This window comes from Leptonychotes weddellii, chromosome 2 (genome assembly GCF_054177405.1).
Source record: "Leptonychotes weddellii isolate Sample4059 chromosome 2, ASM5417740v2, whole genome shotgun sequence".
Classification (NCBI taxonomy): Eukaryota; Metazoa; Chordata; class Mammalia; order Carnivora; family Phocidae; genus Leptonychotes; species Leptonychotes weddellii.
This window is the reverse complement of record NC_138370.1, coordinates 41,108,534-41,121,067: the sequence shown is the minus strand read 5'-3', so window position 1 is coordinate 41,121,067 and position 12,534 is coordinate 41,108,534. Positions and strand designations below refer to the sequence as shown.

Genomic DNA, 12,534 nt, shown 5'->3' with positions numbered 1-12,534 from the left:
AGAAAATGAGAAAACAGAGTTTCCAAGACGAGGTCTCTCTATTTCTCTGTGTGGACCCAATCAAACACATCCACGTACGAAAATCCAGTTTTGTATGGCAGGCAAAGTTAGGAGTCATAGCACCTTTACAAAAGAGGTTTGTAGGTACAGTAGACCTCCCTTATCTGTGATGGATATGTTCCAAGACCCCCCTATATAGCCTGCTTTTTCCTATATATACTTACCTATGATAAAGTTTAATGCATAAATTAGGCATTTCGTGAATGTTGTCTCTCTCTATCTCAAAATATCTATGGTACTGCATTTGCCCTTCTTGTGATGACCTAAGATGATAAAATGCCTAAGTGATGAGATGAAGTGAGGTGAAGGACATAGCCGTTGTGACATAGCATTAGGCTACTATTGACCTTCTGGGGATACCTCATTAAGAGAAAATTGAAACCACAGATAAAGGGGAGCAACTGTGTTTTAAAGCTTCCAGTTGCCCTAGGCATTTGCTACAGGATTGCATGAGCCTACCAAGACTTTTGCCTGAAACCAGGTACTTCTGCGTCGGGCAAGATCACCACAGCCCTCTGAGAGCTCCATAGCAGGTGTGGCCCAAGTCTGACTCTTACCTCTTAGGATGGTGACGTTGCGAAGGATTTCTCCATGCTGCGTGTCCACAGCCTTCATCTCCTCCATGATCATGGAGAGGTTTCGGACGTTGAAGTCCAGCCGCGCACTGAGCAGGCTGAAGTGCTCCCGGAGCAGGTCTGTGGTGCCCAGCATGAGGGAGACGGACTTGTTCAGGTAGTAGAGCTCCTCAGCGTGGGTGTGGAAGCCCAGCGTGCAGGAGAGCCGCACATCGTCCAGGTACTTCAGCATGCTGTGCACGTGGTTGTCGGTGGCATTGATGTTGGTGAAGATGGTGCCGATCTCGATCTCATGCGAAGTCATGCGTCCTTCTAGCGTCTCGAACCTCTCCACCGTGCGGTTCTGGGCATAGTGGGTGTGGTATTGCAGATCATGCATGTTCTCTTCGTGGTCGTCCAGGAAGGACGAGATGTTATCCAGCTGCAGCTGCAGGCCCATGACCTGCAGCACCAAGTCGTGCATGCTCTCGGCATTCTGGCTGATGCGCTGGGAGGAGACCCCCAGGGTGGCCTGGATGTTCTTGACTGCTTCTCCGGTCTTGGCTGAGGTGGTGCGCAGGCTGCTGAAGAGCCGGGTGTAGTTTTGCCAGTCGGTGACAATCTTCTGGAGGGTCAGGGTCTCCTCGTCAGTCTTCCGCCGGATCCCGTGGATCCACTCCGAAGTCTGCCCCACGGTGAAGTTGATCTGGTGGACTGTAGCCTTGACATCATAGCAGTCCTGGGTGAGGTCCTTCAGAGAGAGGTCCAGGCCAGCCGTGGTGGCCTGCCAGCCTCTCACCTGGGCAAGAAAGAGCCCCAGAGACTGGTTGACCTGGTGGATGGAGAATGAACAACTGCCCATCTCCTGGGAGATCTGACTGCTGGTGGTGGAGAGCAGCTCGTGGGTCTGAGAGGTCTGGTCCAGCTGCACCTCCTGGGCCAGAAGCATCTTCTGAATTCCCTCCAGCTCCTCCTGCAGTTTTCTGATCTCTTGCTCCAGCTGCCCAGCCTCGTGGCAGAAGGAACAGTTGTTTGGGGCTTTCAGATCTTCAGGAGAAAGAGACAACATTTTGAGTTGCAGAAGGATCATGGGACAAAAGTTGCTTCTTTACCTATTTCAGAGCATAATGGATTGTCAAGTGGCTTCCCGATCCCTCTTCCTATCCTAAGCCTGCTAGGAAATCCTTTTTGGAAAAGCCTTATCATCTCTATGAAATATTATTTTACCAAATGTCTTTACTCTGACATGAAATGTAGAAGTGGGGACATTTTTTTCCATCTCGCCACCAAATTCTCGAGAATATATACCTTCATAACTTTCTAAGGTTGCCAAGAACCACCCATTTACACTTTATCTTAGTATTTCTCCAAATATTTTTATATTTGCTATCGATAAACTTATGGGGAAAAGATGGTGTGGGGATTATTTCTCCCTGTGACAGTCGAGAAATGAGGCACAGAGAAGAGGCTTGCCAAATATCACTCAGCTAGTACTTTCTCTTTCTGTCAGGGCAGGCCACCTCTACACGTTCTATTGTGGCTCCTTCTGTCTCAGTCTCAGAACGAGAAGGTCCCTGGTTAAAGCAGGAGATAAAGAGTATCATGAATTGGTAGGGTAGGGTAGGGTAGGGTAGACTTATCAAGAGGCTTTGGAAGTTCTTAAAAATAATTTCTGGGTGGCTGGGTGACTCAGTCCGTTAAGTGTCTGACTCTTGATTTTGGCTCAGGTTATGATCTCAGGGTCCTGGGATCGAGCCCTGGGTTGGGCTCCTTGCTCAGCGGGGAGTCTGCTTCTCTCTCTCTCTTGGCCCCGCCCCCTGCTTGCACTTGCGCTTTCTTTCTTTCTCAAATAAATACATAAATCTTTAAAAAATAATAATAATCTCAGATACATAAGGATGACTGAGGAATTGACTGTCTTTGGGTTCCTTCTCTACCTGTAGGTTCCAGCTAGATCCGTACCACTCACAGAAGCCTTGACCCCAGTGCTGGGTGAATCCCAGGGCAGCAGCCCTCTCTGAGTGGACAGGGAGGAAGGGAGCCATAGCTGCCTTTTCCTTGTGCCTGGAAGGTTGGTGAAGGCTGCCCTACTCCAGGGCACCATGGCCTGAGGTGGACACTCACCCCTTCCCCATTAATACTGGTCTCCCTTCATACTCATGAGCACACCTGGATACTGGACACTTACCCAGTCCTTGGAGATTTTCCTGCATAGACATAAGCTTCTTGTCATAAATGGCCTGGGCCAGGGAGATGTCTTCTGAGAGAGAGTCCACTTTCCTGAAAACTGTATGGGAAATACAGATGAGAAACTGGGGCAGGGTCTTAGTTCAGAGAAATGGCAATCATTTATTGAGAAGGTATTTTTACCAGCCTCTCTGCCACCAAAACCTTTCACCCTTCTATGGGGCTTTTCAGTGGTGGTAAGGGAAGATGCTTCTTATGGCCAGAGTTCGTCATGCATTCCTTAAAAATATATATCTACATCTATCTATAGATCTAGGCAGATCTATATCTCTTTATACATCTCCCTTAAGTGTTTACGTGTATGTATACATATACTTGTGTGTATGTATGTATATGTATGTGTGTGTGTGTGTGTGTATACATATATATATATCTCCCTCCAGATTTTAAAACTAGGACCTGACCACAGGCTAGACTAGAATAGGGAAAATTAAGAAAAAAAAACACAAAAAGAATATAAAAATTATTTTTAATCCTACCACTGAGAGATAATAGCCATCAATATCTCCGTGTATCTCTTAGACTCTTACTTATCTCCATAACCATTCTGTAGTTACATAGATATATGTATACTCTTTTAGAAAACAACAACAGAAACCTGGAATGTTTAGAATATCTCATCTATTTTCTTTCATTTTGCTTCACTGGTATCATGTCATGGACATTTTCCTATTGAGGTTTAAATCACTTTTAAAATCATTAATTTTAATGTCTGTATCATACTCTATATAAATGACTCAGCGATTATATAAAAATCCCCTGTGGTTGGGGGACCCTTCTGAGCCTACAAATAAAACTTGATATGTAAATATGAGTAACACTTGTTCCTAGAAATAATCCTTATATTTGATGGTTGTGTGTATATGGTTATTCTCTTAGGATAAATTGCTTGAAGTAGAATTAATGGGTCGAAGGGTATTAATATTTTTGAAGTTGGACACATGGTTCCAAAGTGACCCCTAGGAAAGATTTTACCAGCTTATACCAGCTTCTCAGGGGCCAGTGCTGGCCAGGGGTTAGAGCACATCTGGGCAGCAGCAGGATCCCTGGCTTTCTCTAGCAAATGCCTGGCTGGATGGGGAAGTGAGAGGAGAGGACGGGGTAGACAAGATGCTTCCCACAGAGCCTACGAAGGTAAGTTCCGGGGGATGGAAAGTCCTCCAACAAGAGAGTTAGGGAATGCAACTTCTGGTCCACATTTGCCTCAGATTTGTTGGGTATCTTCAGGCAAGTCAGTTAATCTTTCTGCAGCTTGACTGAATCATCTGTAGAAGGAAAGTATGAAGCTAGATGACTTCTAATGTTCTTCTCAGCTCCAAAATTCCATTTTTTTGGAATCTCTGGCTTTTAATTAACATTGTACATCTCAGAGCTGTTGAGACTTAAATACCAGCAGTGACATGTTGAGAGATCCTGGGAACAGTTCCCTAGAGTTTATAGTATTTATTATTCCATTTGAGCCTTCCCCAAATTAAAATTGCTTATATAGATGGGGGGAACAGAGGTGTAGAGAGGCTGAATGACTTGGATTCCTATCCTAATGCTTTATAAAGTCTACCTCCAAGCCAATAGCCAAGGGCTCATTCATGTAATTCACCCTGTTCATTTCTTCACTGTGCATTTCAAGATCTGTAATCACATATTAATTTGCTTAGTGTTTTCCTTACTTTTTAGATCTTATTTTTTTCTCATCCTTTCAAAATTATGTCTTATAATATATACTAAAAAAAGTACACATATATAATTTATAAATAAATACATATATTTTACAGGTGTGAGATTATCATTTTTTTCTTTCCTAATATGTAAGCATAAAAATTTTCAAACACAGCAATCAAGACTTGGACGTGACTATCCTACTCGTACAGTGGGCAGTAGTGACTGTCTGCTTTCTATAATTAACATTTTACTATATTTACTTTCTTGTACATCTGTCCATTTTATCTTTTTATCCATTCATCAGCCCATCTAATTTTTTGATGTATTTTATTTTATTTTTTCTTAAAGATTTTATTTATTTATTTGACAGAGAGAGACACAGCAAGAGAGGGAACACAAGCAGGGGGAGTGGGAGAGGGAGAAGCAGGCTTCCCATGGAGCAGGGAGCCTGACTCGGGGCTCGATCCCAAGACCCTGGGATCATGACCCGAGCTGAAGGCAGCTGCTTAACCGACTGAGCCACCCAGGCGCCCCTGATGTATTTTAAATCAAACTTTTTATTGATGGGGTGCACGGTCAAAAAAAGTTCATAGGTTATTGCTCTAGGCCTAGGGTTGGCAAAGCAGGATCTGCACGCCGAATCTAACCCAGGGTTACTTTGTTGGAACAAAGCCATCTCCATTCATTTACGTATTGTCTCTGGCTTTACGATGGCAGAGTGGTTTTGACAATGACCATGTGTGGCCCGTAAATCCTAAAATATTTACTACCCTAGCCCTTTACAGGAAATTTGCCAAACCTTGCTCTAGATTATAAGCTCCATAAAGACAAGGCCTATATTTTATTAAGCAGTATATGCCCAGTGCCTATCACAGTTCTTGGCTTACAGTATGCATGCAACAGATAATCCAATTAAATGAATAAGTGGATTTTCCAAGTCCCTATGAGGAAGACTGATTTTGCTCAACCCTCTGGACTTTATCCACAGTCCTGACCATAGTACCTTGACTAGGACGGTCCACATGTATACTCACAAATCTCTAGTCATTCATTTGACGAATATTATTGAGCACCTACCAACCAGGTCAGGATGGTGTCAGCTCTACTCTAGGGACTTGGGATACCCAGGCTGGAGACAAAAACAAAAAGGAAGCCTAAAGTTCTCCCCGGATGCCCCGAATGCACTCCTCAACCACAAATTATTATGATCTTCTGCTCATTCACTCTGGATCTTAGGGCAAATCATTTCACCTTCCCAGATATGTGGAATGAGGTCGGCCTCCCATTTCGGGGCTCGTTGAGATGATTCGTGGATATCATGTATGCGCTAGGACCTGGCACCTGGTGGGCACCCCATCACTGTCCACACCCTCTGAAGTGGGTCGGCGCCTGTGTTCCACTCTGGGCTCAGGCCTGTGGCTCCCGGAGCTTTATTCATGGTCCTGCAGGTGTGGAGAGCTGAGGCCCTGTAAGGCCTGGCCAGGAACAGACTTGGGAAGTTCAGTCCTGTTTGCTACCTCATAATGGTGGACAGCAACTCCTCCCTCCTTCCCGGGCAGGATCTGGGCCCCTTTCTGAGAAGCCAAGCCCCATGAAGTGATTTAGTAGAAAGAAGTGGGGCTGAACGGGGTGAGGCGCTTGGAAAGTTCTTGAATTGAATTTTCAATGCTCTTTGAAGGGTTAGAATCCCCCAGACAAAATGGAGAATTGCTCTCTCTGATGGTGAAATGTGAGGGACTCACCTTGATGTTCCTATCACCTGGTACAAAGTAGGTGCTTGGCTTCTGTTGGATTAGTTAAAACCATCAGGACTCCTGGGACATGACTAGAGTGTCTATTCTAGTCATTACCATGCTGGCCTCTTGCCCTCAAGCCAAGAAAGCCAGTTGCTGAATATCTCTAGCCAGGCCCGGGAGCAGGTGCCTCCTAGACTGAGGCACCCCCGCCCCCCGCCCCCATTCCTCACTTGTCTCACCTGAGTCCCGGCCTTGTCCCCAATGCCTAGTCCATCGGAACAAACAAACTACTGGCCTCCCTTAGGAAAGACATCTGGATTTTCTCAATCTGAAGCTGACTGGCTTGGGACTGCAGCGAGAAGGCGTCAAATTCGTTTCCCTCCGTTTAGCATGATCTATTAGCATCCAGAAGGCAGAGGTTGCCCGAACCTGGCTGTGCGCCACCATCTGGGTTGGCTACCATAGCCATACAAGCTGTGGTGTGTATGACAGCCACCACACTCCAGGTCCCTGGCCTTCACCTGCAGGGCTCCGCTCTAACAAGCGAGGTCCAAGTGAGACTCAGGAATTTGCATTTTAACAAATACTCGGGATGACCTTGATGCAGGCAGGCATCCAACCTCACTTTGAGAAACGCTCACAAAGACCATGGAAGGGGCTTCGAAATTGCCCAATCCAGGGATCTCAGCCCTGGATGTACATTACCTGGGGTGGGGCCCATGCACCAGTATTTTTTCAAAGCTCCTAGGTGATTCTAACATGGAGCTGAAATGGGGAAACACGGGGCTGGTCCTGTCCTCTCATCTTACCAGTAGGAAAACAGAGGTCCCGAGAGGGGAAGTGCCTTGCTCAAAGCCACACAACTACTTACGGACTGGAAATCAGAGGCCAGTCTTTGAAGTCTGAATCAAGTATGAAGATTCCCCAGCCAGAAAGATGCTGGCCTACCCCGAGGCTGCGGGGCGCCTGCACTCACCCAGGGAGGCCAGCACGGCCACGGCCACTAGGAGCAGGGCCAGGAAGAGGTAAAGAATCCGCACCGATGTGTGCAAAGACAGGTTCTTCTGGCAGCGGCTGCAGCGGGGCCCCGGCCGGTCTGTTGGAGGACAAAGGAGACCAGTGGCTGAGGCTGCAGGTAAAGGTCCAGGTTCACGTTCCCGCTCCGAGCTATCTCATCACCTCTCAAACCAGCCTCAGAAGGGGAGTTGTTCCCCATCCTCTGCCCATGTCTGCCCATCTCACCGTGTTCTCTCTAGGTCCTCGAGCTTTTAGCAATAGAAGAGACCAGAGTCGGAGTCTTCAAAGAACACCCCCATCAATGCCATCCTCTCTCTTAGGGCAACATCAATGGGCCCAAGGTGTAGGGAAACACCTCTTCAGGAAGACACATTGGCCTTATGATGGTCCACAACATGAGGCAGCCGGCCTGTGTCACCATTGGGTGACTAACGTGTCCCACTGTGCCTAGGATATTCTGGGCTTTAGCCTCGAAAAATCTCCTATTGTGGGAATTCCTCAGTATGGGGCCAACCAGTCACACACCCTGGGAAACCCCTCAGCCCCCAAACGTCTCAGGTGACAAGGAGTTCTCCTGGAAACGGAACGAACGGTTTCAGCCCACCGGCTGGGTCCCTGGTATGGAAGAAGAAGGAAGCCAGGTGGCCAAGGTCCAGTGGGAATGCAACTGTGAAACTGTTGTGACATTTCTAAGGCAGATTCGACTTCAGCTGCACATTACGAGTACTGGGAACGTTTAAAACTCCTGATGCCCCTTTCCTACTCCAAACCAAAAGGAATCAGAATTTCCGAGGGCTGGTCACGGGCTTCCTGGGGTGATTACAATATACAGCATGGGTTGAGAATAGCTATGCTAGTCTATCCTGAAACCCACCCAGAAGCCCTCCTCTAAGTAACAGTTCAGGTGGCATTGGTGTCTGAGATTATCCATTATCCGTCAGGTGGGTCCAGAAGGTCAAGGGGATGAGCCACTTGGGTGGCATGGGATATGGTGAAGGGGACAGTTCTGGGCCAGTTAGAGGCCAGGCTCTGGGGGAGATGGCAGAGGTCCCTGACTGGTCTCAGGAGGAGCCCTGGAGACTGATGTCACTCGTGTCAAACTTTGACGTCATCTACACTGCATAACCAGGCCGATGCAACTCTGCCCTTCTACCCTCCAGGGAGCAGTGGAGCAAGGACAGCCAGGATTTTGAAGCCATGTGGAGAGATAAGTCACCAGCCTAGGGATGGGGACAAGGAGATCAGAGGGCAGCCCCCAGGGCCCTTACCCTCTGGTGTGCATGGGAAGGTCGGCATGTCCTCGTCGTCACCAGCCAGCTCCTCTTCTGTAACACACAACGCATCTCCGTCGCCGGTGGGCGACCTCACTGTGATGGAGCCGGTGCGATCAGACCCGGGGTGGGAACCTGGAGCCACACCCACCCCTCTCCAGCTGCCCCAATCCCCACACCCCAGGCCCACTCCTGCCCTTGAATCCAAGTCAGCCCGCTGGAGCTCCAGGTGGCCGGACAGTAAGCAGAGGAAAAGGGAAAGGAGGTAAGAATCAAGTGGCTGAGGAACTGAGATATCCCAACACATGTGGGTAAGGAGATGTTATGATCTCCCACAGGCTGGTAAAGATACACAGGCCAGCTCAACTGCCTGTTGTCTTCTGCACCTTGCTCAGACCCTTGGGGTGGAGTAAGAAGGAATAAGAGCCGGTTGTTTGATCCAGCTCAGCATCCTTCCATTTCCCGGCACGTGGTAACACAAGCCGAATTCCTTTGCTCCAAGGTCAAGGGTGAATCTGCAAGACTCTGCATCCAGCCCAGCTGGGGGCCTGCAGAGAGGAGGAAGTGGGAGCGAAGAGGATAGGAGATGGTCACAGACCTCTGCCTCACACACTGCCTCATCCGGGACCTGACAGGGTGTGGAAGGGACCACGGGAGGAGTAGGTCTCATGTGGGAAGGCTGATCTGGTAGTGGTTGCCTGGGATCATGTGTTCCTTAAATAAGACCTAGGTGATGGATTCCCTCATTCAGAAGAGTGCTCTTGTTCCCCAGACACCTCATCCCTCCTTCTCCTTACAAGACCTGGTCTTTTGTAAATGATGAGGAGAAAGATGCCCAAAATAGGCAGAGTGAGCCAAATTCCCAAGTGGGTGTTTAAGAATTGAGCTAACCAGTACTTTTGCCCTGGGAAGTGTGTGTGGGGCAGGGGGATGTGCAAGCTGATCATGACAACCAAATTCCCGGGAGATGTCTGTTGAGGGGATTTTTTACAACTATGCCTCAGGGCACCTGGGTGGCTCAGCGTGTTAAGCGTCTGCCTTCGGGTCAGGTCGTGATGTTGGGGTACTGGGATTGAACCCCACACTGGGCTCCCTGATCAGCGGGGAGCCTGCTTCTCCCTTTCCCTCAGCCTCTTCCCCCACTTGTGCTCGCTCTCTCTCTCAAATAAATAAAATTAAAAAAAAAACTATGCCTCAAAATCCAGAGGCAATAAGAGAAAAAACTGATATATTTGACTATATGATAATAAAATGCTTTTGCATGACCAAAAAACTGGGAGAAAATATTAACAGTACATATTACAGATAAAGGGCTAATATACCAAGTTTATAAAGAGCTTTAAAAAATTCAAGAAATGGAATGAATTCAGTAATCACAGGATACAAAATTAATGTACAGAAATCTACTGCATTTTTTTAAATGTAGGTTCCACACTGGGTGTGGAGCCCAATGCAGAGCTTGAACTCACGACCCTGAGATTGAGACCTGAGCTGAGATCAAGAGCCACCCAAGCACTCCTGTTGCATTTCTATACATTAATAATGAAGCAGCAAAAAGAGAAATTAAGGAATCAATCTCATTTACAATTGTGCCAAAACCAATAAGATACCTGGGAATGAACCTAACCAAAGAGGTGAAAGACCTATACTCTGAAAACCATAAAACACTGATGAAAGAAATTGAAGATGACACAAAAAAATGGAAAGACCTTCCATATTCATGGATTGGAAGAACAAATATTGTTAAAATGTCTATACTACCCAAAGCAATCTACACACTTAATGCAATTCCTATCAAAATACCAACAGCATTTTTCACAGAATGAGAATTAACAATCCTAAAATTTGTATGGATCCATGAAAGACCCTGAATAGTCAAAGCAATCTTGAAAAGAAAAACAAAACTGGGAATATCACAAAGCTAAATTAATCAAAATGGTATGGTACTGGCACAAAAATAGACACATAGATCAATGGAACAGAACAGAAAACCCAGAAATAAACCCACAATTATCCGGTCAATTTATTTTTGACATAGGAGGAAAGAATATGCAATGGGAAAAGGACAGTTTCTTCAACAAATGGTGTTGGGAAAACTGGACAGCTCCTTGTAAAACAATGAAACTGGGCCACTTTCTTACACCTTACACAAAAATAAACTCAAAATGGATTAAAGACCTAAATGTGAGACGCGAAACCATAAAAATCCTAGAAGAGAGTACAGGCAATAATTTCTCTGACATCAGCTGTTACGATCTTTTTATAGATTTGTTTCCTGAGATAAGGGAAACAAAAACAAAAATAAACTATTAGGACTACATCAAAATAAAAAGCCTCTGCATGGGGAAGGAAACAATCAACAAAACTAAAAGGCAACTTACAGAATGGGAGAAGATATTTGTAAATGACATACAGATAAAGGGTTAGTATCCAAAATATATAAAGAATGTATAAAACTCAACACCCAAAATATGAATAATCCAATTAAAATGGGCAGAAGACATGAACAGACATTTCTCCAGAAGAGACATCCAGATGGCTAACAGACACATGAAAAGATGCTCAATATCACTCATCATCAGGGAAATGCAAATCAAAACCACAATGAAATATCACCTCACTCCTGTCAGATGGCTAAAATCAACAATACAATAATCGTTAAGTGATGGTGAGGATGTGGAGAAAAAGGAACACTCATGCACTGTTGGTGGGAATGCAAACTGGTGCAGCCACTGTGGAAAACAGTATGGAGGTTCCTCAAAAAGTTAAAAATAGAACTACCCTATAACATTATGATCCAGTAATCACATTACTGGGTATTTACCCCAAAATACAAAAACACTAACTCAAACGGATATATGCACCCTGATGTTGACTGCACGTTATTTGTAACAGCCAGATTATGGAAGCAGCCCAAGTATCCATTGATAGATGAATGGATAAAGAAGATGTGATAGATATATATATGTCACATGGAATGGAAAATCATTCAGCCATAAAAAGAATGAAATCTTGCTATTTGCAACAGCATGGATGGAGCTAGACAGTATAATGCTAAGAGAAATAAGTCAGTCAGAGAAAGGCAAATGCCACATGATTTCATTTGTATATAGAATTTAAGAAATAAAACAAATGAGGGGTGCCTGGATGGCTCAGTTGGTTAAGCGTCTGACTTTGGCTCAGGTCATGATAGCAGAGTCCTGGGATTCAGCCCCAAGTCGGGCTCCCTGATCAGTGGGGAGTCTGCTTCTCCCTCTCCTTCTCCCTCTGCCCCTCCCCCTGCTCATGCTCTCTCTCAAAAAAATAAATAAAATCTTGAAAAAAGAGAAAAACATCCCCTAAACAAATGAAAAGATGTTCAACTTTATTCATAAGATAAATGCAATTTTTAATTTTTTAAAAAAGTTTATTTATTTATTTATTTTGGAGGTGGGGGAGGGACAGAGGGAGAGGGAGAGAGAGAATCTTAAGCAGCTCCACGCTGAGTGCAGAGCATGATGTGGGGCTCAATCTCACAACCCTGAGATCATGACCTGAGTGTAAATCAAGGGTCAGATGCTTAACCAACTGAGCTACCCAGGTGCTCCAAGGTAAATGCAATTTAAAACTACAGTGTGAAAACATTTCTCACCCATCAGATTGCCAAAAATGCAGAGGCTGACGATATACTCCATTGGTCACACTATGGGGCGTTGGGGTGGGAATGCAAATGGCCCAGACCTGGTGGAGGGAAATTTAACATATACATTTGCCCTTCGACCCTACAATCACACTTCTATGAATTTATCCATAATATACACCTCCAACAATCTGAAAACATATATGACAAAGTTATTCACTGCAGGATTATTTGTAATTGCAAAAACTGAGAACTATCTAAATGTTCAGCTACGGGAGATTGGTTAATATACTATGGTTATATACACACAGTGGGATTCTGTGCAGCTATACAAACAAATAAGGAGATCTCTATTCACTGATATGGAGTCA

At 45.5% G+C, this 12,534-nt stretch overlaps 1 protein-coding gene across 7 annotated transcripts in view; it reads right to left on the bottom strand.

The window, feature by feature from the left end:
- Nucleotides 1–12,534, bottom strand: part of SCARA3 (scavenger receptor class A member 3) — a 72,489-nt gene that overhangs the window by 41,625 nt on the left and 18,330 nt on the right. For 3 of the 7 annotated variants that reach the window (XM_081810500.1, XM_031036117.2, XM_081810497.1), the window contains exons 1-5: nucleotides 12,176–12,233; nucleotides 8,542–8,640; nucleotides 7,233–7,352; nucleotides 2,803–2,901; nucleotides 618–1,661 (exon numbers count right to left, since the gene is read on the bottom strand). In XM_081810500.1, the coding sequence (XP_081666626.1) occupies nucleotides 618–1,661; nucleotides 2,803–2,901; nucleotides 7,233–7,352; nucleotides 8,542–8,640; nucleotides 12,176–12,218 (1,405 nt within the window). In that variant the 5' untranslated portion in view covers nucleotides 12,219–12,233. Of the gene's footprint in view, nucleotides 1–617; nucleotides 1,662–2,802; nucleotides 2,902–7,232; nucleotides 7,353–8,541; nucleotides 8,641–12,175; nucleotides 12,234–12,534 lie in introns of those variants that run through there. The other 4 variants (XM_081810476.1, XM_081810484.1, XM_081810488.1 and 1 more) reach the window with 4 other exon arrangements.